The following is a 24,885-nucleotide window of genomic DNA, read 5'->3' on the forward strand; positions in this document are numbered from 1 at the left end:
TAAGACCTCACTTGGAATACTGTGTGCAGTTTTGGGCTCCTTATTTAAGAGAGGATGTGCTGACATTGGAGAGAGTTCAGAGAAGATTCACTAGAATGATTCTGGGAATGAGAGGGTTAACATATGAGGAATGTTTGACCGCTCTTGGACTGTACTCTTTGGAGTTTAGAAGAATGAAGGGGGACCTCATAGAAACATTTTGAATGTTGAAAGGCATGGACAGAGTGGATGTGGCAAAGTTGTTTCCCATGGTGGGGGAGTCTAGTACGAGAGGACATGACTTGAGGATTGCAGGGCGCCCATTCAGAACAGATGTGAAAATATTTTTTTAGCCAGAGGGTGGTGAATATATGGAATTTGTTGCCACGGGCGGCAGTGGAGGTCAAGTCATTGGGTGTATTTAAGGCACAGATTGATAGGTATCTGAGTAGTCAGGGTATCAAAGGTTATGGTGAGAAGGCGGGTGAATGGGACTAAATGGGAGATTGGATCAGCTCATGATGAAATGGCAGAGCAGACTCGATAGGCCGAATGGCCGACTTCTGCTCTTTTGTCTTATGGAGAGTCAGAGACTTTTTCCCCAGTGCCTGGAGGCAGGTATAGAGGAGATGTCAGGGGTAAGTTTTTTACACAGAGAGTAGTGAGTGCGTGGAATGGGCTGCCGGCAATGGTGGTGGAGGTGGATACGATAGGGTCTTTTAAGAGACTCCAGGATAGGTACATGGAGCTTAGAAAAATAGAGGGCTTTGGGTAACCCTAGATAATTTCTAAGGTAAGGACCTGTTTGGCACAGCTTTGTGGGCCAAAGGGCCTGTATTGTGCTGTAGGTTTTCTGTTCCTATGTTTCAAATAAACCAAGGCATTTATATGCCGCTGAGCCAGTCATCAGTAATAGGAAAGTTATTGGGAAGTATTCTAAGGGACCAGACATACAAGTATTTGGATAGACAAAGACTGATTAAGGACAGTCAGCATGGATTTGTGCATTGTAGTTTGTGTCTATGCAATCTTATGGAGTTTTTCAAGGAAGTTACCAAGAAAATTGATGAAGGCAAGAGATTGGGAGTTGTCTACATGAACTTTAGCAAGGCATTTGAGAAGGGTGGTTGGGAAGGGTTCAGTTGCTAGGCATTCAAGATGAGGTCGGAAATTGGATTAGACATTGGCTTTCTGGAAGAAGTCAAGAGAGTGGTAGTAGATGGTTGCCTTTCTGACTGGAGGCCTGTCACTAGTCGCATGCCGAAGGGATCAGTGCTGAGTCCATTACTGTCTGTCAGTTATATCAATGAGTTGGATGATAAATGTGGTCAACTGAATCAGCAGACTTGTGGATGACACCAAGACTGGGGGTGCAGTGGGCAGCGAGAAAGACCGTCAAAGCTTGCAGCAGGATCTGGACCAGCTGAAAAAACAGCAGGTTGTATTTAATGCTAAACAAGTGCCAGGTTTTGCACTTTGAGAAGGCCAACTAGGGTAAGTCTTGCACAGTGAACAGTAGGACACTCAAGAGTGTGGTAGAACAAAGGAATCTGGGAATACAGGTTCATTAATTCATTGAGAGTGGTGACACAGGCTGATAGGGTCAAAAATAAAAAGCTTTTAGTACATTGGCTTTCATAAATCAAGCTACTGAGGACAGGAGATGGGATGTTATGTTGAAATAGTACATTGGTGAGGCCTAATTTGGAGTATTGTGTGCAGTTTTGGTCACCTACCTGGAAGAAAGATGAAAGGTTGAAAGAGTACAGAGAGAAATTACAACATGTTGCTGGACTGGAGGATCTCAGTTATAAGGAAAGATTGAAGAGGTTAGGACTTAATTCCTTGGAAAGTAGTAGATAGTGGGGAGACTTGACAGGGGTATAGATAGGAGATGATGCAAGCAGACTTCTTCCACTGAGGTTGGGTGGGACTGAAACTAGAGGTCATGGGTTAAGGGTGAAAGGCAAAAAATTCATGAGACAGATTGTGAGAATATAGAACAAACTGATAAATGGTGCATGCAGGACCGATTTCAATGTTTAAGAGAAGTTTGGATAGCTACACGAATGGTAGGGGTATGGATGGCTTTGGTTCAGTTGCAGGCCAATGGGATTGGGCAGCTTAACTGGTTCTGCCCAGACTAGATCGACTGAAGGGGCTGTTTCAGTGCTGTACTTTTCTATGACTGACCTGAATGGGCTGTAGTGTGCCACAGTCTTCGATGTTCTATGATCTTATTCTCAATTGTACATTAACTTGGTCGCTTTAAACCATAAGACAAAGGAGTAGAAGTCAGCCATTCCACCCACTGAGTCTGCTCTGCCATTTTATCATGAGCAATAGTCTTTCTCCTGTGTAGTGTACCATAAGTAGGCTGCAACTGGCAGAATGGAAATGGATGTGTGGGACTAATGGATATATTTTCAGTGGGTTTTAATAAGTTGTTAATCAAAGTAGGAGCATTTGGGGTTAATATGCTAGTGTGGATAAAGGATTGATTGATAAACAGAAATTGGAAACCATGATTAATGATTTAATTGTGGTTTAAAATGATGCTGGTGAAGCGCAGTGACGACTTGCTGGCAGCAAACACAGCCACTTTGTTACTCACACTTTTTCTCAAACGCTCACTTCAATCAATAGCCTGCAACTTCCCTTTCGGAGTTGAGTTTTTAAACTGGCATTTTTGTGGTGTGGACTGAAGTCTTGAAGGCACAGGACGGTTACAGTGTGGCGTGCATGAACCAAATCGAGGCAGCCAAGCCCAGGCCTGGAGGCAGGGAACGAGTGAATGTTTGGCCATTGCTTGTGCCGACTTGGAGACAATTAGAAGTGGCAGAACCAAGGTGCAGCAGAGTCGAGGAGGCAGGGCCCAGGCCCAAGATCACAAAACAACCCACTGTTTGGCTGATTTTAACATTGGGCCTGAGAATGTTTAAGAAGCAGGGCCTGGGTCCAAGAACAAGAAACGACCTGAGGTGTGGCTAATTTAAGTGCTGGGCCAGATTGAAGAGGTTAGGGTGTTGGGGCCAGAGGTGAGGAACAGGCCAGTGTTTAGCTGGTTGTTCCACGAGGTTTACCTGTCTCCAATTCAGAATGTTTGCTTACTTTTATTGGTTGTACGATTTGCTTTTTCAGCACATTGGGTGTTTGGCAGTGTTTATTTTAAAAAAAATGTTCTGTTGGGTTTCTTTGTTTAGTGGCTGCCTGTGAGAAGAATCTCAAGGCTGTATATAGTATACATGCTTTGAACTTTGGTTCATGGCAAAAATAGTTTCTATGCATTCACCTTTGTTTTTTTTCTACTCTTGACAAGTCTGTTCTCACATACACGTGAAACAGTGCAGAAGCACGCAGTTACGCTCCATTTGTGACTTTTTGCACTGAGATAAGATCAAGGCATGCAGATTACCATGAGGAAGAACATAGCAGTGCATTATGTCAAAAATCTTACATAAAATTCAGAGATCTGAAAAGCTACTGTATAAGAAGTATAATTAAGACCGATAACATGTCATGTCATTCTCCTGCTTAATATTTGAACACATTGGCAAGGCAATTGTTTTGCAATTTTCACCTGTCACTGCATAATTTCATAATATCAATCATGCATTGAGAAACCCATCTCTATAATGAAAAAAATAGAAGATACAACAAAATTATTTGTTTCATCGTTTTAATTGTGCAACATTTTACATCCCATTAAGTTTATAATATTTCTGAAGGTTGATAAAGTTTGAATTCATAGATGTCTATGCTTTAAAATGAACAAATACATTCAAAGTATAAAGCATTATCTGAAGACATAACACGTGACTAGGATTACACAATACATCATCACACATGATCTTGGTTTCAGCACATGCATGAAAGCAGTCTAAATTTTAAGAAATATTGTCCATAAGCCTTTATAAACAGAATCACCTCTGGTCATATGTTATAAATTCACGAACAATCCACTGATACCATTAAAAACAACTTACTCAAGAACAAATGGTATTTTCAAAAATGCTAAAAGTCACAACATTCATTTAATGCAAGTATGTGACTTCAACCAATATAAAATTACTATTGCTCACAGTATCAATCAAGTCCAGTTTCAGCATTGAAACGTTTTATGTTTGCCATTTATCTGGTTAATAAAAAAACATTACCAATCGAGAGAATTGTCCAATGCAGCCTTTTCTCACATTGTACAGTTACCAGAATTTTAAATGTAGAAGACCAAAAACAGGCAGCAATTTGCCTATTATTTTTAAAAGTATATGGAGTTTCAAATTGAAAGTAAATGTAACCAAAATTAAACAAGACAAAAAGCACCAAGTTTAATTGTAATAACTTCATTGGAATAGCAAAGGAATGAATATCAACACTACTATAAAATAACATAACCCTGCCACTCCCAAAATTGATATTTTAAATGTGGCTGATCGGTGAGTTTTCACAAAAGCTCCAAAAAAAACTAGCAATTGATTTATCTAGTATTCCTTGTAAATCTGCATTTACACATCTTAAATATTTAAGCTAATACAAAAAAAATATGTATTACATACATACTTTTAACCTCAGCATCTCAGCTTTATCTATGCACTGGGCCAGTTTAAACATTTCATGTCACACCCTCCAGAATTACTTAAAAGCACTGAAACAAATTAAAAATGTTGGGTTTCAAAATGATATAAAAAAACAGCCAAGTCCAGATTCTTAATAAGAGATTATGCATTAACAAATTTGTACCATATTTTTAGTTAATAAGCTGGATTTGCAGCTTATGCTCAAACTCCAGGTACAATAAAAATAAAGGGGATGGAGCACAGAGAATTTGCCATTTAAAAATATGCATTATGAAATGTTAATGCAAAAAAAAGCATTCTCCATACAAATGTAAACTAATTGCAGCTACTTTTGGTCCAGAGACAAACACAGATCGGATGTAAATGCACACAACCGCCAGGCAGGGTGAATTGATTCAGACTATATTTTGTACTACATTCATTTTTAATGGCACATTGACTCAAGTTGTTTTACTTGCTAAACAAAATATAGCTTTAACTCACTGGAGGGATGCAGAGGAAAAAACACAATGTAGTGGAGAGCATTAAGCAGTTTGGATCCCCTGGTTTATACAATATCTATTAATGGTCAATTATTAAAATGCATAAACTAACCATAATTTGGATATTTTGCAGGTGTAATTGAAAGGAACAGCAACGGAAAAGTTGTTAAGTAGGATTTATTGGATATTACTTCAGTCAGAGATATTGTAATCCTGTATACCTAATATCCGAAAAGTTCAGTTTATTTTAAAAAGTAATCAGCTGAAATCTGCAATTAACTTTCATATGTACATTGGAAATAGTTCCCTCGCAGATTTGTTCGTTACTCTTTGCAGTACTCTGCTACTTGGTAATACAGAATCTCTAGCTGGTATACAAGTTGATACTATCAATTTCATTTTACCTATATATTGAATGCTAACCATCTAAATGGAATTCTAGGTACCAAATGTGAATAAAATTAATCCACAACACTCAATGTGCATGGTTTGGAGAATACATTAGAACTGAAAATTGTTAACAAGTAAACGTTTTGTTACATCTTTAGAAGTTTGGAATGCTGCTAAACAAAAGTAACAGAAATTCATTTAAAAGTTCTTGTTAACAAATATGAGAAATTATGAAAAACAGTTACCACAATTTTTTGATGAAGTCTGTATTTTAATATAAAAGTCATGCTTAATTGTGCTGGTGACACTTTTACAGTTCTGAATGTGGACCTCTTGCAGGGTAAAACAAAGTATTTTGCTCAAGAAAATAGCAAGATTTTAAATACACACTTACACTACCTGATACTTGTACATTTAGACATAATAGAGCACATCACAATGATCACCAGGCCAGCAAGCCCGAATAAATAACTGATTGCTCACCTAATTTATTGAGAGATTCAGTGAAAATATTTCACAAGATATAAATCAATAGAGGCATCCAAACAGAAGCAGCAACTAATAAACACAAAGGTCTGGAAACTTCATTTCGTAGACTGGGATGGAATGATACTGAACGTGGCCGGCTGTCACACTCATAGATCCCGATGGACTTGGAGGCGGTCTGCTAGAGAAAATTCCACATCAGATTATTGACTTACTTCCCACCTTGAAAAAAGTTATTTTCTGACATTTAGAACTCAATGAATACACATCCTTACTGTGCTATAAAGGCAAAATATTTTCAAAAAATAGTTCCTATTATTTCAATTTAATAAAGCTATATTTAAATAAAAAACTCAGATCAAATATGGAAGATGTCCACATCATGCCCAGGAGCAATTCTACTGACAACAGTGCAACTTTAGTAATGTGATGAAATGTTAGTTATGAGGTGATCACACATTGGTATTTGACGGGACAATTTGATAAAGATTCTTCACTTTTGGTAAAATCAGAAACTAATAACAAAGTAATCCCATGTACAAGTTACAATCTCTAATTGCTCAGTAATAACTGGAAATTCAGTTTTTTTAAAAACTTCATTATTTATTAGTTGGCCAAAACAAAGTAAATACACTTTTACTTTACTTTTACTCCTACACAAGCACTCACCTTATTGTCAATTCAAATATCTCTGCAAGCCTGTCATGAAGTAAGTTTGACTGAAAGAGACGTAAATAGGACATTGTGAGAAGTAAACTAATGACAAAAGCTTAGTAAGTTTTGTATAAAGTTACAATAATTTTTGAAAGAGTCAAGCTTTAAGACCAGTCCTGTAACTGGAGTTTTCCCAGATATCTCTTCCCCCTCTTATAAAAAAAACTATAGCAATAATGTTGAATGTCATGGCAAAGACAATTTTGGTTCTTATTCATTGAAAACCATTTAAAAATATACATCATCCTTCAAGCTCACACATTAATTAAAATGTATTGAAATATTCTAATTTCAGTGGACCCCAAAATGAACATAATCCCCTTCTACAATGTGCATGCAACTATAGATTAGTAGCTTGAAAAAAAAAGGAAATCTCTCACAATAACCACTAGGCTGCTCATTCTCACAAAGAAAATGATGTTTTCAGTTGGAAGGAGAATGCAATAAACAGAGCATTGATGAGGCATGTTAAATACACTACTAGATGAAATGCAACAAAACAGATTTGCTTTTATTAGCATTACATGCTGTGTTTGCACTATATTAGATGTTTGACTAACCTTGGATTCACACTGAGCTGCAATCTCCTCAAATGGTGCTTTCTGAAACTTCTCAATTATTTGACGTCGCTTCTCTCTTTCTTGTTCTTCAAGATTTTGACTATCTGATTTACAGAAAGGATGAATTAAGCCAGGAAAGTGTATTATAAAATTTCAATTTCTTAGTTTAATTCAAATTAATTTAGTTATCACATGTACATTGACATACACAGTAAAATTCAGTCACAAATTATCCAAAATGACTCACTAATATTAGAATAACTTTCTGCTACATTTAATCTATGAACAGTTTACTAGAACCTAATCAACATTGCAACACAAGCCTATGAACAATAACTTGCCTAAATTTGCCTTTATTTACACACCCAAGTCTCCAGAACCAGGTTGTAAAGTAATTCAAACAAATGTGGACTTGGATTACACAAGTTTATTTTAAATACAGATTTCTTCTGGAATTAAAGACACATGCATTTTGTTTGTCCTGTAGCTCTCAATTGAGAAATCAAGATGGTCAGGAAAATATGAAAAAACTATGAAACAAATTGGTAAAAGAATATTATACCATGTTATGGATTATTTCCAATAATGGCTAAAAGACAAGTCTTTTACAAAATGATAAGTAGTTTAAAGAAAAGTTATAAAATGAGGATTAGATGGCAGGTGTTAATAACTGCAATCTGTTAATCAACTGAGAGAAATAACATTAAAAGATTAAAGAAACTATGTTTTATGGAAAATCGGGAATCAAATTTTGCGCAGATCAAAGATTTTCCATTTTATTAGTAATTTGTCCACCCTAGGTCTGCCACATTATACAACAATTTGCAGTTATTTGCATTACACATACCGATAGCTTTCTTTAATGTTTCAAAGGTGATTTCTTCAACCATCTTTGCCTGTGGAAAATAAATAAAAAGTACTTGAATCAAATCATGCATCATTCCTTAAAGTGGAATGAAGGCCACTGAGGATCTGCAGAAGTAGTTAATCCGCACAATTCTAGGATGAGCATCTTTAGTTGTGTGGATTCACAGAATGCTAACAGCATGGAATTATACCGATCTTATTCTTATATAGTTCATTTACTGGAGGAAACCAGACAAATCTACAACACATTGCGCTCATTCTTTCCTTTCACATCTTTCCTTTCCAGAGACCATCATTTGAAAAGTTTCCTTTGAAAGTTGCAAATGAAAGCCCTCCACCTCTCTTCCTCAACTAGCAAAGCAGGGTTGATTCTCTTTTACAAAGGAGTTGATAGAGGCTTGAAAAGTCATCAAGGGTATAGACAGTAGGTAGAGATACTGACCATTCTCAGGTGGTTGGCAAGCAAACCAATGACAGAATGAATTACAAAACAGTGAGCCATTAGCAACAAGATGTGAGTGCATTAGGGGAAAGTAGAGACCAACTCAGTTAAAGGATTTTGAGGGGACAGATTTGATGAGCTAAATAATGTTCTTCCTATGATTTATCATTGATGATAAATTTACAAGCCAGTTTTTCCAAAAATGCAATTATTTCAGCCAGGCATCAATACGGACAAGTGAATTCATAGCATAATGTCTATTCAGCCCCACAACTATCTTCACATTTTACTGTCTCATTCTAAATTTAAAATATATTGAAGTAGGATTTTTTGAGATAATCTGCAAAACATTGCATGCCATGTCAAATCAAAAGAAAATTCCAAAACCTGTCAATAATTTACTAAAAATTAAAAACCAAAATTGAGGTCAAAAAAGTATCCGTTCCTTTTGTAATTACTGTGCTACCTTTCCTCAGGTGTAATACCGTATATTACCTTACCCAATATGTTGACGTAGAAAATTGGAGGATCACCTGAATAAAAACCTTCTCTCTTCATAAGGTCCAACAGTATAGTAGGTTTTCAGCAGACCAAACCAGACAAAGACAAAAGTGCATTCAAGGCAAGGCAGGGAGCACAAATTTGGGAAAGGATACAAAACCATCACAAAGGCACTGAACATATCTCGGAGCTCAGTGCAGTTCATTTTGAAACCACAGCTACACTGTCTAGGTCAGGCCATCCCTCTAAACTTAGTTGCCAGAAAAGAATGGCACTTGTAAGAGGGGCTACTGTGACACAACAGTCATCCTGAGTAGGTTGTACAATTAAGAGGCTGATACTGGAGATGAAGTTCATGGCTCCACGATCTCTAAGGCCTTGCACAAAGGGTGGCAAGGAAGAAACCCTGGCTTAAAAAAACCCAGCTTATCCTTGTCCATAAAGTCTTTGCAAAGCATCAATTGGAAGGTACTGTTTAAGCGTGGAAGATCTTGTGATCAGATGTTACTGAAGCGGAACGTTTTGGTCTCAATATTAAGTGGTACCTGTGGCGTAAATCTAATACTGCGCACCTGTCAGGTAACACCATCCCTACTGTAAAGTATGGTGAAGGTAGCCCCATACAATGGGGATGCTTTTCAGCAGCAAGAACTGCTCTTCAGGCTTAATGTGAAGATGAATGCTGCTAAATACAGGGAGATCCTGAATTGAAACTGGCTAGCTTCTGCCAGAAACCGGGAGGAAGTTCATCTTTCAGCAAAACAACAATCCAAAGCACACTGCCAAAGCAACCATGGAGTAGCTTCAAATAAAGAAAATTGATGTCCTTGAGTGGCCCAGAGTCCTGATCAAACATCTCTGGAAATTCCTCAAGATTGCTGACTACCATTGCTCCCCAACTAACCCGGCACAGCTTGGGTGATTTTGCAGGGGGGGGGAGCTTTGGCTTTAACAGAAGGAAAGATGTGGCATGGTAACATAGTGGTTAGCACAACACTTTTCAGTGCTGCCAACATGGGCTCAATTCCCGCTGCTGCCTGTAAGAACTTTACACATTTTCTCTGTGACCACACAGGCTTCCTCCAGGTGTTCCAGTTTTCTCCCCGTTCCGAAGATGTAGCAGTTGATATGTTAATTGGTCTTTGTAAATTGTCCTGTGATTAGGCTAGGAATAAATTCAGAGATTGCTGGGAGGCGTGGCTTGAAGGGCTGGAGGGCCCACTCCGCACTGCATGTCAATAAATAAACAACCAGACAGATAAATAAATAAACAAACCTCATCTCTCTACACCGGAGAGCCTTTAAGCAAAGACCCCAAAATATAGTTCCAAAGAAATCAAAATAATTGGATTTTAAGATGAAAGTTATATAGACTGTATTGTTGGGAATTGGGTGAGAAGGTGGTTTGGTGAAAACTGGCAAGAAAAATTTTATTTACTTGACAAGCATTTACCTTACATAAAGAAAAGAGATTTCTTGTCTTCTAAACCACAGAAGTAGCAGAAAGCCAGGAATAATGGAACAAGCTTTGTTTACCTTGTCCTGTGGAACATTGACATCACGGAGGTCAACTTGGATTGACACTGTGTCAACAATGCTTTTTCTTCTGGACAGTCTATCTTCATCTAAAAAACATTTATATGCAATGTAAATAGATGTTCTTTTAAATTATGAAATGCAATTAAGCATTTATGAACAATCGAACAAAACTTATAGACATGTTGGAAAGTATTTTAGGATCCAAATGTACAACGATTTATTCTTCGATGAATAATGTAGTATCACATGCTTTCTTAGATTTAATCAGGATTCAAAACCCATTATTACCATTCGTTTAAAACTGCATTTTGAGACTGATAAAAACATTAGACAGAATAACTATATTTCTCAGGAAAGAGTTATATATGCCAGCCACCTACCCTTTAATGCTTTATCAATACTAATCGCAAAAAATATCTATTGTCAAACATTTAAGCATTCAATAGTATCAAGTTACCAAAGTGGTCATGGTGAATCTTGCCACACTAATTCATACTTGAAGGTGTAGTTTGTTGAAAATGTATGGAAGACATTTGGTAATATCGCTGCACACTGTGATTAGCAAAAAAGAGTTTAACGATGTGTGTTGCCCTTAAGGCATTTGTTTAGTTTATTATATTTTCGCTTTAGTAATTTGTTTGTAATCGTTTTCTAGTTAACGTTAAGGTTGTTGAAAGTAAATTCGTTGTCTGTGATATATCGCGGCATGCGATGACGTCACACCCGATTTTGCCGCGTCTTGTGGGAAAATACCGGTTTGGAGAAACGGGAAGGAGGGGGCTTGTGTGTGCAGGATCAGCGCGAGAAAAGTTTCTTTCTACGCACTAGAAACATCATGGAAGCAACGCTGTAAGTCCATAAGATAATCGATATGTTGAAGTAAAAATGTTAACGCTGATTCTGTTAAAAGTAATGACGGTTGATAAAGTTTATGTTCTTTGTTATTTAAAGAGTTGCGGATAGTTTGTGTTGAAGTGTATTTAAAGCCAGTCGATGGCGTAGGTAGATTCTGACTGTATGTTGTACTTGAATGTAATATAGTTTGTTGTAGTTTTATTTTTGCAAGTATTTATGATGTAAATGTGATGCCAAGAAGGAAACAAATACTGTATATATTTTGTATTGTTTTATCAACAGTTTTCACCATACGTATGGGGGACAGTATTAAGCTTTAAATGTTCAATAAGGTTACTGCTAAATAACTGCGTTAACTTCTCATTCCTTTGATATTGTGGGCAATATAAAGCCTAAAAGTACTTCAGATGAAAGCCATTAACTTAATATCCAAAATAAAAGCCCTCAATTATCTGGGACATTTTAGTCTAGAAAACAACGTTCTTTCAGGTGGTTTGATTGTGGTACTTAAAACTTGGGAGATAGGTAGTGTTTAGTGAACGTATTAATGCAATTAAATAAATATTATGAAGAGCCATGCACACAAGTACAACATATCAAAGTGCAATTATGATTCTTGAGATTTTTTTTAATATGGAGAAAATGATAAACCATTATAACGAACTCAGATCAAACAAGTACTCAAGAAATAAATCTGTTCAGATCCTGGATGAGGATGAAAGGTAAACTAAAACAGAAACTAGTAAAAGCGCTCTGAGTCAGACAACATCTGAGGAGAGCAAAACAGAGTTAGTGTTTCAATGTAATTAACTTTCATCATAGTTAAGAACAGCTGTAGATAAAGACTTTAAAAGTGCAGAGAAAATGGAGTGATAAAAGGTCTGAGAAGGTGGAAGGCATGAGTTTAAGATCATAAGACTGGCGAGCAGAATTAGCAACATAGCTGATTTATCATCCCTCTCAAACCCATTCTCCTGTCCTCGCTCCCGTAACCTTTGATGCATTTACTAATCAAGAACCCATCAACCTCCACTTTAAATATACCCAATCACAATGAATTTCACAGACTCACCAGCCTCTGGCTACATAAATTTCTCCTCATCTCTGTTCTAAATGGATGTCCCTCTATTCTAAGGGTGTGTCCTCTGATCCTAGACTCACCCAGTATAGGAATTGTTCTCTCCAAATCCACTACCTTTGCTTTTCAATAATCAATAGATTTCAATGAGATCACCCCCTCATTCTTCTAAACTCCAGTGAGTACAGGCCCAGAGCCATCAAAAAGCTCCTCTTACATTAACCCATTCCCTCCCAGATCATTCTCCTGAACCTCCTGATGCACTCCAATAAGAGCACATCTTTTCTAAGGGGCCCAAAACTTATCCAAGTTCTGTCACGATGGTGCCTGCGTACCACGTTCCTTTGTTCGACTTCTGGTTAGATCATGGAACCATCTTTTTCACTTCTGTTATATCTTTTACATTTGATTCTCATCTTGGATGTGATTCTGGAACTGTTGCAGCCCGTGTTTTGCTGTTTGGAGATTGTTTGGGCCCTTCACCGCTCTGCAGTCTCTGAGATCCCAGAGGCAGAGGCAACATGAGTGAACCTCAGTGGCGAGAAGCCTGCAGGATAGCGCGTGAGCCAATGTTTGAGCCCATTTCACTGATTATCGCTTCCAATGTTCGCCAATTAAAGCAGCGACAGCAACCAGAACATCAATGTGAGTGTGGAAATTTGGAGATCATTTGGGTGTTCCAGCGCCCCGCAGTTTCTGAGAGGATTTCAAGAGACAGAGGCAGCATGTGCAAACCTCATAGCAGGCAGGCTGCAGGGTGGGGCGCAGGCCAATGTTTGGCTCCATTTCACCGATTCAAGCGACGAGTGATTGACACAAGTGCAGAGGGTGAGTATCAGCTACGCTACCAGAGAGGGAGGAGCCTGCCACTGCAGGAAGAGTTGCCCAGTTTCTTCTGCATTTTGGATGTGGACTTGGACATTATAATCTTTTATTCAGTCTTATTGTATTTATATTTTGTGTTTTTTCACCCAATCTTCTCATTATTTTTTGTGCAGGATTTGGGGGTTGATGTGCCTGTTCTGTTTTTGTTCATTTTTTTTGCAGAGAGGGGGGATTTGGGGTTTGATGACCCTGCTGCCTTCCTTTTCTTTCTTGATTTCATGGCTACCTGGAGAATTGAAGTATTTCAGAGTTGTATACTTTGATAATAAAATGAACCTTTGAAGACTGCTCACGATAATCTAAGTGCTATCCTACTAATATCTTATAAAGCCTCAGCAATACATTCTTGCTCTTATATTCTAGTCCTCTCGAAATAAATGCTTACATTGCATTTGTCTCCGTTACCATCAACTCAACTTGCAAGGTAACTGGTAAGGAATCTTGCACAAGTCCCTTTGTACCCCTGCTTTTTGAATTTTCTTCCGTTTAGAAAATAGTCTATTCCTTTATTCCTTATACCGAAGTTCATAAGCATGTATTTCCCTACACGGTATTCCATCTGCCACTTCTTTGCCCATTCTCTGAATCTGTTTTAGACCTTCTGCAGGTCAGCAATACCTGACCCTCCACAAAGCCATCAGTTCCATCACCAAACCATTCATATCTAATGCGAAAAGATGCAGTAATTGGATGACCTTCAAGGGGGGGAAAGGGGATAGGCAGCAAGGACAGAGTACCCCTGTGGCTGTTCCAGTCAACATCAGGTACACTGCTTTGGATCTTGCTGTTGGGGAATGACCTAGCAGAGGAAGGTCTCCAGCACCAAATCTGGTTCTGTAGCTCAGAAGTGAAGTGGGGATAGGTGGTGAGTTATAGTGATAGGGGATTTGTTGATTAGAGGGACAGAAAGGAGGATTTGTGGACGCGAATAAGTTTTTGGATAGTTTGTTGCTTCTTGGGTGCCTGGGTCAGGGATATTTTGGATAGATTCCACAGTATTTTTGAAGTGGGAGGCTGAGCAGCCAGAAGGTACCAATGGCATTGGGTAAAGTGGGTGCTGAGGTCCTGCAAAGTGAGTTCAAGGAGAGAACAGGATCTCTAGGGTAATGATCTCAGTGTTACTACCTGTGCCATGTGCTAGTGAGGCCAAAAATAGGAAGATCATGTTGTTTAAAACTTGGCTAAGGAGTTGGCACAAGAGGGAGTGCTTCAGATGTTCTTCCAGAGAAGGGGGGACCCATACAGAAGAGACTGTTTGCACCTGAATTTGAGGGGGACTAATATCATAGAGGGAAGCTTTGTTAGTGCTGTACAGCGAGTTTTACACTAGATTTGCAGGGGGTGGGAACCAGAGTGCCAGATAATGGAGCAGTTGTGGAGAAAGATGTTGCTAAGCCTACATAAAAAGTCAGGAATAAAAGGTTGAGCACGGTGGGACTAATGTTCTGAGCTGCGTATAATTCAATGGAATGATTATTGTAGGAAAGGCAGATGAGCTCAGGGCATGGATCAACGCGTAGAATTATAACATTGTTGCCATTAGTGAGACTTGGTTGCAGGAAGGGTAGGACTGGCAGCTCAATGTTCCTGGATTCTATTGTTTTAGATGTGATAGAGCGGGAGGGATTAAAGGAAGAGGGGTGACATTACTACTCAGAGTTCTGTGCTCAGTCAGGATAGACTGGAGAGCTTGTCTAGTGAGACCATATGGGTAGAACTGAGGGATAAGAAAAGGAGTATTATAAACCACCCAACAGTCCACAGGATTTAGAGGAGCAAAATTGTAGAGAGATCGCATACGGTTGCAAGAAACGAGGTTGTTATAGTAGGTGATTTTAAACTTTCCACATATTGACTGAGACTCCCACACTGTAGAAGGACTAGGTGGGAAAGAGTTTGTCAAATGTGTTCAGGAAAGCTTCCTTAATCAGTACATAGAAGTCTCAACGAGAGAGTATGTGATACTAGATCTCCTATTCGGGAATGAAACAGGGCAGATGACAAAAGTTTTTGTAGGGGAGCACTTTGAATCTAGTGATTCAAGGTAATTGTGGAAAAGGATACTCTAGGTCTGGTCCTCCAGTTGAGATTCTAAACTGGAGAAAGACCAATTTTGATGGCATCAGAAAGGATCTGGTGGGTGTGGACTGGGACAGGCTGTTTTCTGGCAAAGGTGTACTTGGTAAGTAGGAGGCATTCAAAAGTGAAATTTTGAGAGTGCAGAGTTTTAGACAAATACTTATTGATCCCAGCAGCATTAATGCAGCAGCATTACAGGTTCATAGATAAACATTAAAAGTGAAATAAACAAAAAATGAGTTACCTTAAAAATAAGATGTACAGGATTTACAAGTCAAAGATTCCAAGATTTCCAAGTTCACACTTATAAGCTGGCAGAGTGAGAATTACCGTAATATTATACAGTAACGGGTGCACATTCACACCATCCAGATAAGAAGTGGTGGTAGTGTTGCACACTTGGTAAATAGAACTCTGGTAAACAAAAATCAATAACAATCTAACAAGAGGGACTTATTGTACAGAGGAGATGTCAGGGGCAAGTTTTTTACTCAGAGAGTGGTGAGTGCATGGAATGGGCTGCCAGCAACGGTGGTGGAGGTGGATATGATAGGGTCTTTTAAGAGACTCCTGGATAGGTACATGGAGCTTAGTAAAATAGAGGGCTATAGGTAAGTTTAGTAATTTCTAAGGTAGGGACATGTTTGGCACAACTTTGTGGGCCGAAGGGCCTGTATTGTGCTGTAGGTTTTCTACGTTTCTAACCTAGAAGATTCAGAGGAGATTTGATAGAAGTATACAAGATTATGAGGGGTATACAAGCAGGCTTTTTCCACTGAGGTTGGATGAGCCTACAACTAGAGGGCATAGGTTAAGGGTGAAAGGTGAAATGTTTGAGGAACATAAGAGGGAACTTCTCCACTCAGAGGTAGGTGGAAGTGTGGAAGGTAGTGCAAGTAGCGGATTTGAACATTTAAGAAAAATTTGGATATGTACATGGAAGGGTATGGGCAGAGGCAGATTAGAGGCTTGACACAGACTAGATGAGCTAATGGACCTGTTTCTGTACTGTAGTGTTTTATGACTCAATGACATAAGGCAGGATGGTAGTTAAGGCAGTGGAGCACACCTCCTGTAAGACTGAGAGATTGTCAAAATGAATTATTTAGGACCAGATAAGAGATCAATTTTATAATTTTGTTCAGAAACTCCAACAAATCTTCTTGCATTAAGTCAATACAGCCATGCATTTTTGACTGTTATTACCATTAACACAGATTGCAATACCTGTTTGTTGGGGCACATAAGGTACAGACAGCCTGTCCACACTGTAGCCACTGCCAGCAAGTGCATCTGCAATCCTGTTTTGCAAGAAAAGCCAGCTTTTGTCTTGTATCTCTAAGAACTTGGGCAATCTACAAGACAGAAAACACAAGATTATACAAATTCTCTGAATATGTGAAACCAGTAATACAATTTTGTTTTTTTAATATAGAATTTTCATTGAAATTCAGTGTTAAATAATTTCAAGTCATGAAATCTGAATCATGCAATAAATGTGGAATGGAAATAGCTATTTAAAAACCACCTACTTACATCCCAAATGCTTTGAGTATAGTTAATCATTTTAAAATGAGTCTGAGCGTTTTAATGACAGCATCTTTAGACGCAGTTAAAATCCTGTGAACAGCAATGAAATTAATGCTTCATAAGGTGGATGACATCATGCTGAAGCTGGCCTACTTACTGGATGCACTGTGTGCAGAGTTTATCTGGAGTTACATTTTCCAAAATGTACAAGTCTGAACAATATGACTGCAGACACCAAACCTTAGCTAAACATGCTCCTTAGAGATGTTACAGTAAAGTAGAATAGGCTCCAGACAGTGCTGAGAGCTCAGAGTATACCATCAACTTGATAACCCCAGAATGCTCTGACATTGACAGATTTTTCCCTTGAAAGGCCGTAAATGTGTCTCAGAAAAATAGACACTCAAAGGCTATGCCAGTAGATTTAATGAAACTTAGAACCTTCAAACATGAACAAATAACTAAAAACATCAAAACAATGTAAAAAAAAAAGTCACTTTTTCCAAACAGTTGACAATCTCATTCAGCGTGAATTTGAGAGGTCTGATATGGTCCTTCTGCTCAGACTCCTAAAGCTTCAATGCTGGGTGGTGGCAAGTCCAACAGAGGAACAGGAGGTCAGATGTATCAGTATCAAATTCTAACCCAGACTTTGTTTTGGCAAGCAAGTCAGATGTCAATCGGCCTAGTTTAATCCAATGTTTTGCAGTGGTCGAAAACTAGACTACAAAATATCTTCCTGAATCACTGGGAGTTCATGAGTGACATTTCTATAAAGATTGCCGGTTTGGGATTAGATTGGCACTACATCTACATTTGGTTTGAAGATTAGATGATCTGAAATTGGGAGGCAAAGTATTCAGTTGGTGCCAGATCCACAGCACTTGGAGCCCAGAAATCATAACTTTATAATTATACAGTAAATTAAGACAAGACGGCATGGATTCTTAGTGCTGTCTGTGTTAGTGAACAAGTCAGAGACACTAGTGTAGCCTGGATGGATGTCTCAATATGACACACTTCCACCAACTCCACACCTTGGGCCATGGTTCTTGTCTACCGCCAATTTGCAGAAACAATATCAAAACTGATCATTTTAAAAAAGACTGAACAGCTGAATGAACAACAGCAAGCACTCATGAGAGGTTCAAACAAGTTTGGCTGAAAGATTAAGCAGTGTCTGGAGTACAATAAATGAATTGCTGTTGGTGTAGTTAAAAAGCAATCTGTACAAAATAATTCATGAACTCAATCCCATTCGATAAAAACAGATCCCATGATGGCAAATTGAAAGATGGCAACCTCATTATTCCCCACTGAAATGAATTGCATAATCAGTGCTCACATGTTATTTAAATAACGATACTGACAGACTAACTGCTACTGACATGTAATTTAATTTTAATTTTGCATGGAGTTACACAGCCAACTGGGTTGTTTGCTTTTGATCAAAATGCACCAAAAAATTTAAAATTATTCATAAAAATTAAAAGGCAGATGAATCCAGAACTTGATAAAATCTACAGCAGTGAACATTTTTGGAATGAACAAGATAACCAACTGAAAAAAAAACAAAATTCAAGAATCACATTTCCCTCAAAGGTGTCAAGATTAAAAATATTTAAAGGAACTAATTAAAGCCCATTTTCTCCATTGACCACATTGACACACAACCTATCTGACAGTGCACATTGCAATTTAACACACTAGAGAAATTGCAACCAACCTGAACAACAGTTCAAAGTGAAATACAAAGTTCAAAGCAAATTTTATCAAAATACACAAGTCACCATATAAAACTCTGAGACCTGTTTCCCTGTGGGCATACTCAGCAAATCTATAGTCTAGTAACTATAAAAGATCAGCCAGAGTGCAGAAGACAACAAAATGCGCAAATGCAAATATAAATACCAATAAATAATGAGAACATGAGAAGATGAGATAAAGAGTCCTTAACGTGAAAAACATTGGTCGTGGGAACATCTCAAAGACGAGGGCAGTGAGTGTATGCAAGAGCCTGATGGTTCAGGGGTAGTAACTGTCCTTGAACCTAGTGGTGTGAGACCTGAGGCACCTGTACCTTCTACCTGACAGCAGCAGCAAGAAGAAAGCATGGCCTGGATGGTGGGGATCTCTAATGATGGATAAGCTGCTTTCCAACAGCAAAGTTTCAATGGTTGGGAGGGCTTTACTCGTGATATACTGGGCCAAATCCACTAGCTTTTGTAGGATATTCTATTCAAAGGCATTGGGGTTTCCATACCAGGCCACCATGCAGCTACTCAATATGCTCTCTATTACACATCTACAGAAGTTTCAGATGTCACGCCAAATATCCACAGACTTCTAAGTAGAGGTGCTGCCATGCTTTCTTTACGTGCTGAGTCCAGGACAGATCCTCTGAAGTGACACTGAGGAACTTAAAGTTGCTAACCTGATCCCCTGATGAGGACTGGTTCATGGCCGTCTGGTTTCCCTCTCCTGCAGTCTACATTCAGTTCCTTGATCTTGCTGGTATTGAGTGAGAAGTTGTTATGACACAACTCAACCAAAATTTCAATCTCCCTCCTGTATGCTGATTCATCACCATCTTTGATTCGGCACGCAATAATGGTATCATCAGCAAACTTGAATGTAGGACTGGAGCTACGCTTATCCATACAGACATAGGTGTAAAGCAAGGAGAGCAGGGGGCTAATCACACAGCCCTTTGGTGCATCTGTGCTGATAGAGATTGTGGAGGAGGTGTTTTTGCCAATCCAAATTGACTAGGATTTACAAGTGGGGAAATCCATGATCCAATTACACAAGAGGGTATTGAAGTCAAGGTCTTGGAGCTTATTGATTAGTTCTGAGGAGTTGAAGGCATTGAATGCTGAGCAGTAGTCAATAAAGAACATTCTGATGTATGAATCTTTGGTGTCCAAATGTTCCAGGATTGAGAGCAGAGCCATTGAGATGGCTTCTGCTGTGGACACATTGCTCTGATAGGTAAACTGGAGTGGATCCAAATTCTACTCAGACAGGAGCTGATACATTTCACCACTAGCCTCTCAAAACACTTCATAACTGTGGATGCCAGTACAACTGCAGGCCACCAATCTCCTCTTCGGCACTGGTGTAATTGAAGCCTGCTTGGAGCAGGTGGGTACCTCACACTGCCAGAAGCGTGAGGTTAAAGATTTCAGTGAACACACCAGCCAGTTGATCCGCACAGGTCTTTAGTATGTGGCCAGGTACCCTGTCCGGTCTGGATGCTTTCTGTGGATTCACTCTCCTGAAGACATCCCACATTGTCAGCCTCAGATACTAAGATCAAAGGATCATCTGGAGGTGCGGGGGTTCACGATGGTTCCTCCATGTTCTGACCGTCAAAGCGCTACATTTCTTCATATTAAACAACTGGCAGGGCAGCTGAAACTAAAGCTGCCAATGCGAACTAATAAAAGCAGGAACGCATGAAGAGCTAGAATTGGAGTTCAGAGCAGTTTGCAGTCTGTTGGAGTTCACAATGACAGAGTGGAGGATAAGGAGAAGATTAAGACAAAGTGGAAAGCTTTGAGCAAGTTTAGGTTTCTGGGATAGAACATGAAAACCTCATTTAACTACACAGGAGTAAAATCTCTTGGCTTTGACATTATAGGCATTCTACTTTTCACTTTTGCTTTCCCTCCTACCCTTTTCCTGCATCTTAAAGTTATTATGTCTATATCCTTTTAATTCTAGTGTAAGGTATTTCACAAAACATTAATATTACTTGACTTGCTCAGTGCTTTTTGTACAAGAATAGTCATAGCATGGTGAAACAGGGATGAATAATGGAAGTATATCAGCAAGATCAGAAGTGATGTGTAAATAGGAATTAATATACAGATGAGAGGCTTGAATTAGTTGGTTAGTTGTGGGTGCAAGACAGGCCACCCTGAAAGACATTTTAAAATAAACTCCAGAAGAAGTGAAGGTGGAAAAGGTGTTTCCCATGGTGGGAGAGTCTAGGACAAGAGGGCACAGCCTCAGGATAGAGAGGCGCCCTTTCAAAACAGGGATGCAGAGAAATTTCTTTAGCCAAACGATGGTAAATTTGTGGAATTTGTTATCATATGGAGCCTTGGAGGCCAGGCTCTTGGGTGTATTTAAGGCAGAGGTTGATAGGTTCTTGACTGGACACGGCATCAAAGGTTACGAGGAAAAGGCTGGGAACTGGGATTGAGGAGGAGGAAAAAAATGATCAGCCGTGATTGAATGGCGGAGCAGATTCGATGGGCTAGATGAACTAATTCTGCTCTTATGTCTTATGGTATGTATGAGAACTTCAACAACGGGTGGACTGAAATAAAGACAAAGATTCAAGTACATTTATTATCAAATGATGTATAAATTATACAACTTTGAGATTTGCTTGTTCACAGGTAGCCACAAAGCAAGAAACCCAAACGAACCCAATTAAAGAAAAAAAGAATAAAAGACTAAAAATTAATGCACAAGAGAAAGAAAGAAAAATACAAGTTGTGCAAACAATTGAAGCCAACAACAGCATTCCGAACCAAAAATAAGAGGCAGGCTGAATTACAGGGATGGAAACAAGTTACTCTTCAAATGGAAACAGCCTGATTGAGAGCTCAGTTAAGTATGAAACATGACACTAAGTTGATCAGATTCAGCCTATGGCACTCAATAGGAAGAGGCAGTCCAAGAATAATCCTAAAATGATGTCAGATATGGCACTGATTGACTAAGCTAGCTTCCATAATAAACGAGTATTAACTTTGGTCATCCCTCAGAAAGCAGTGGAGAAGCTCTGAAAAGAATAACTACCACTAGAATGAGTGAAGAAATGAGAGATTTTACTCCAATTATGTATAAACTTGGATACATTATTGAGGAACTCAGGATGCATCCATTATATAGTGTTCAGTTAGATAAGATTTTAGATATTTGGCATAAAATGGATAGGAAAGGTACAATATGCAGGCATATGGGTCTAATATGAGCAAAAACAGAGGTCTGTAGATAAACAATGTGGCCCAGATGGATGAGGTGGACCAAAATAAATGGTGTCTGTGCTGTAGGTTTCCATAATTTTAAATTACAATTATGTGAGATACAAGTAAATGATCTTTAGAAAATGTTAGCTCTTGCAATAAATGCAGATTAACTGCAAACCTTCAAAAGGAAATGGGAAGAATTCTCAGCTCAGGCGGATATTGCTGTGCTCATAAGGTAGGTTATGTGTTTTGTAGCTCTTGCAGTCAGTAATCTCTTGGAACATTTTCCTTCAAAGTGGCAACACAGATGAATACAGGTGGTTTTTAAAAAAAACATATGGCATGTTTGTGTCCATTGGCCAGGGTACCAAATATAAGAGTTGGAATGTTACTTTACAACTGTATTCTAATTACATCCTAACCAAGAACTTGTGTCATGTAACACACCCAAAAAACATGCAATCCTTCAGTCTCAATGAAGGGTCTTGGCCTGAAAGATCTACTCTTTATTCATCTCCCTAGATGCTGCCTGACCTGCTGAGTTCCTCAAGCATTTTGTGTGTGTTACTCTGGAATTCTGGCATCTGAAGAATCTCTTGTGTTTGTGTCATGTGCAGGTCTAGTTTGGATGAGATTATGCTGGAGAAAGAGTAGAGGAATTCACAATGCAGATTGGAGGGCTTTACTTACAAGGAGAGTTAGAAAGGCTGGCTTGTTTTCCCCTGAAGTGGAGTCAAATTTACTGTCATATGCACAAGTACATGAATGCACAGGTGCAATGAAAGCCTTATTTGCAGCAGTATCGCAGGCACAGAAACATTGACAAAAAAGAACAAATTATGCAAAACTATACAAGCAACAACATGATCAGAAACAAAGAAAATCTATGTAGTACAATTATCATATTGAGATAATGATTAGAAACTGATAGAAGTAAATACGATTATGAAAATTCTGAACAAACAGTAATTTATTTTCTTTTCCATGGTGGTGGGAGAAGTGTCTAAGACAAGAGGTAATAGGCTTAAGGTAAGAGGGTGGAGGTTAAGACCAAATCAAAGCAGAAGGGTTTTACCACACAGAGAGTAGCTGGTATCTGGAATGCACAGCCCGAAGTAGTGGAGGAGGTAGATACAATCACAACATTTAAGATGCCTTGAGACACTTGACTATGAAGACACAGAAGACTAAAGACATAATATGGACAAATGTGATCGGAATAAATGATTACCAAGGTTGGCATTGATGGGAAGACAACAGGGCTTATCTCAGTCCCGTACTTCTTTATGAATATAACTTTATTGGTTTCAGGAGAAATCTACAGAATTACTTTCATCTACAAATTGGTCTTAAGTTTCTCTTTACCTCCGTGGTGATGTGTCTGCTAGTGCATGGAGGCATTACAATCCTCAAATACAACATATCTATGTGGACCATTCAGGCACATCCATTGCTTTAAATTCATTTTCATTTCCATGGCATGGATGCTAACACAGAGCTCGTAACTGAGACAGAATCTGATTGATTGTTCCTATAAACGTTTCTGCCTATTTTAGTGCTGTCTGGTGTTTATCATGACATTTATCCAAAAGCTCGGAAAAAGCAACACACAGACTTTTAGCATCCTAAATCAGCGAGTTGTTTGTCATATCTTCCCTCTCACTGTGAAATGAGCCTCTTTTTTCCTTATTAGGGAGAGAGAGAGAGAGAGAGAGAGAGAGAGAGAGAGCCTGTGGTATGTCGAATTACCGGGTGAACGAGTAGTCTTTGGGGTACTGCAAGTCTGTGTCTTTATTGATGCTTTGCTGAATGCTTGAGTGCTCGGTGGGGGGGGGGGGGGGGTCGCGATGCTTTTTTTGCTGGTGGGAGAGGGGAGATCATGCTTTGCTGATGCTTATGTGTGGGAGGGGGGAGCTGGGGGGGCGCTTTGGGGTTTTAACATTTAACTATCATTCATTCTTTGGGGCACTTCTCTATTTTCATGGATGGTTGCGAAGAAAAAGAATTTCAGGATGTATATTGTATACATTTGAAACCTTTAAACTGAGAACAAGGAGTAATTTTTTCCCCCTAAGTCTTATTTACAAGATTCTCTACTTATGAACTTATTTTTGAGAAAATGAATACCAATGTGAATGGTTCAGATTTGCTATACCACAGTCATTTTCCTTACATAAAATAAACAGAAATTAATTTTCAAGGAGCATCTACTGTACTTGTACGTACTTTTCTCTGGAGAGGTTTTCAGGCAGAAGATAAGGTGCTTCTTTGCTTCGTATTTCAATCACCTTAAAAAGGAAGTCATAAGTCAAACAGTAGTTAAGTTAGATGATTCTAAACATACATTGCTAATTCTATGTCTTTGGATTTTTGTTCCTCTAGTTTAACCACACCCTCCCCCATGCTTCTATACCGTGCAAATATAGATATCTATTCAGTAGAGTTCCCATTCTTGCTGAAACTGTATTCATTACCCCGTGTCTTAATGGACTGTATACTGTCCAACAAAACAGCCAGACCTACCTAGCAAAGGCATGAACACAGACAGACAGTCCCAAACGACTATCAGAGATAACTGGTGAACTTAACTTTGAGAGCTGAAGACCTGATAATGGATACAAGAACGTTGCCTAGCTATCCAAGCTCAGAACTCAACAGCTTTCACCTTTCATGGACAATATTAGAGAGCTACAGCATATCCCAGTTTATAGCGTTTACTCAGGTAAAAAACCTGAGGAGGAATAGCAAAGTAAACTTTACAAAATCTTGGGTCAATTTAATTTTAAACTATTAGGTTCAACAATATAGCATATTTTGAATAACTGTGCAAATGTACTTCACAGGAGCATTATCAACTAAAAATTGACAGGTTAAGGAGAAAGCCGGGTGGATATCTATATCCTACTGTCTGGTCAACAGTGATTGACATAATTAGC

At 38.7% G+C, this 24,885-nt stretch overlaps 1 protein-coding gene across 8 annotated transcripts in view; it reads right to left on the reverse strand.

The window, feature by feature from the left end:
- Positions 1 to 3,641: 3,641 nt before the first annotated feature.
- Positions 3,642 to 24,885, reverse strand: part of efr3a (EFR3 homolog A (S. cerevisiae)) — a 145,587-nt gene continuing 124,343 nt past the window's right edge. For 7 of the 8 annotated variants that reach the window (XM_073043289.1, XM_073043251.1, XM_073043279.1 and 4 more), the window contains 7 exons: positions 24,176 to 24,237; positions 16,662 to 16,789; positions 10,535 to 10,623; positions 8,036 to 8,084; positions 7,189 to 7,292; positions 6,584 to 6,633; positions 3,642 to 6,095 (listed from right to left, as the gene is read on the reverse strand). In XM_073043289.1, coding sequence (XP_072899390.1) covers positions 5,987 to 6,095; positions 6,584 to 6,633; positions 7,189 to 7,292; positions 8,036 to 8,084; positions 10,535 to 10,623; positions 16,662 to 16,789; positions 24,176 to 24,237 — 591 coding nt within the window. In that variant the 3' untranslated portion in view covers positions 3,642 to 5,986. The remainder of the gene's footprint in view (positions 6,096 to 6,583; positions 6,634 to 7,188; positions 7,293 to 8,035; positions 8,085 to 10,534; positions 10,624 to 16,661; positions 16,790 to 24,175; positions 24,238 to 24,885) is intronic. The other variant, XM_073043270.1, reaches the window with a different exon arrangement.

Source organism: Hemitrygon akajei, chromosome 1 (assembly GCF_048418815.1).
Source record: "Hemitrygon akajei chromosome 1, sHemAka1.3, whole genome shotgun sequence".
Lineage (NCBI taxonomy): Eukaryota > Metazoa > Chordata > Chondrichthyes > Myliobatiformes > Dasyatidae > Hemitrygon > Hemitrygon akajei.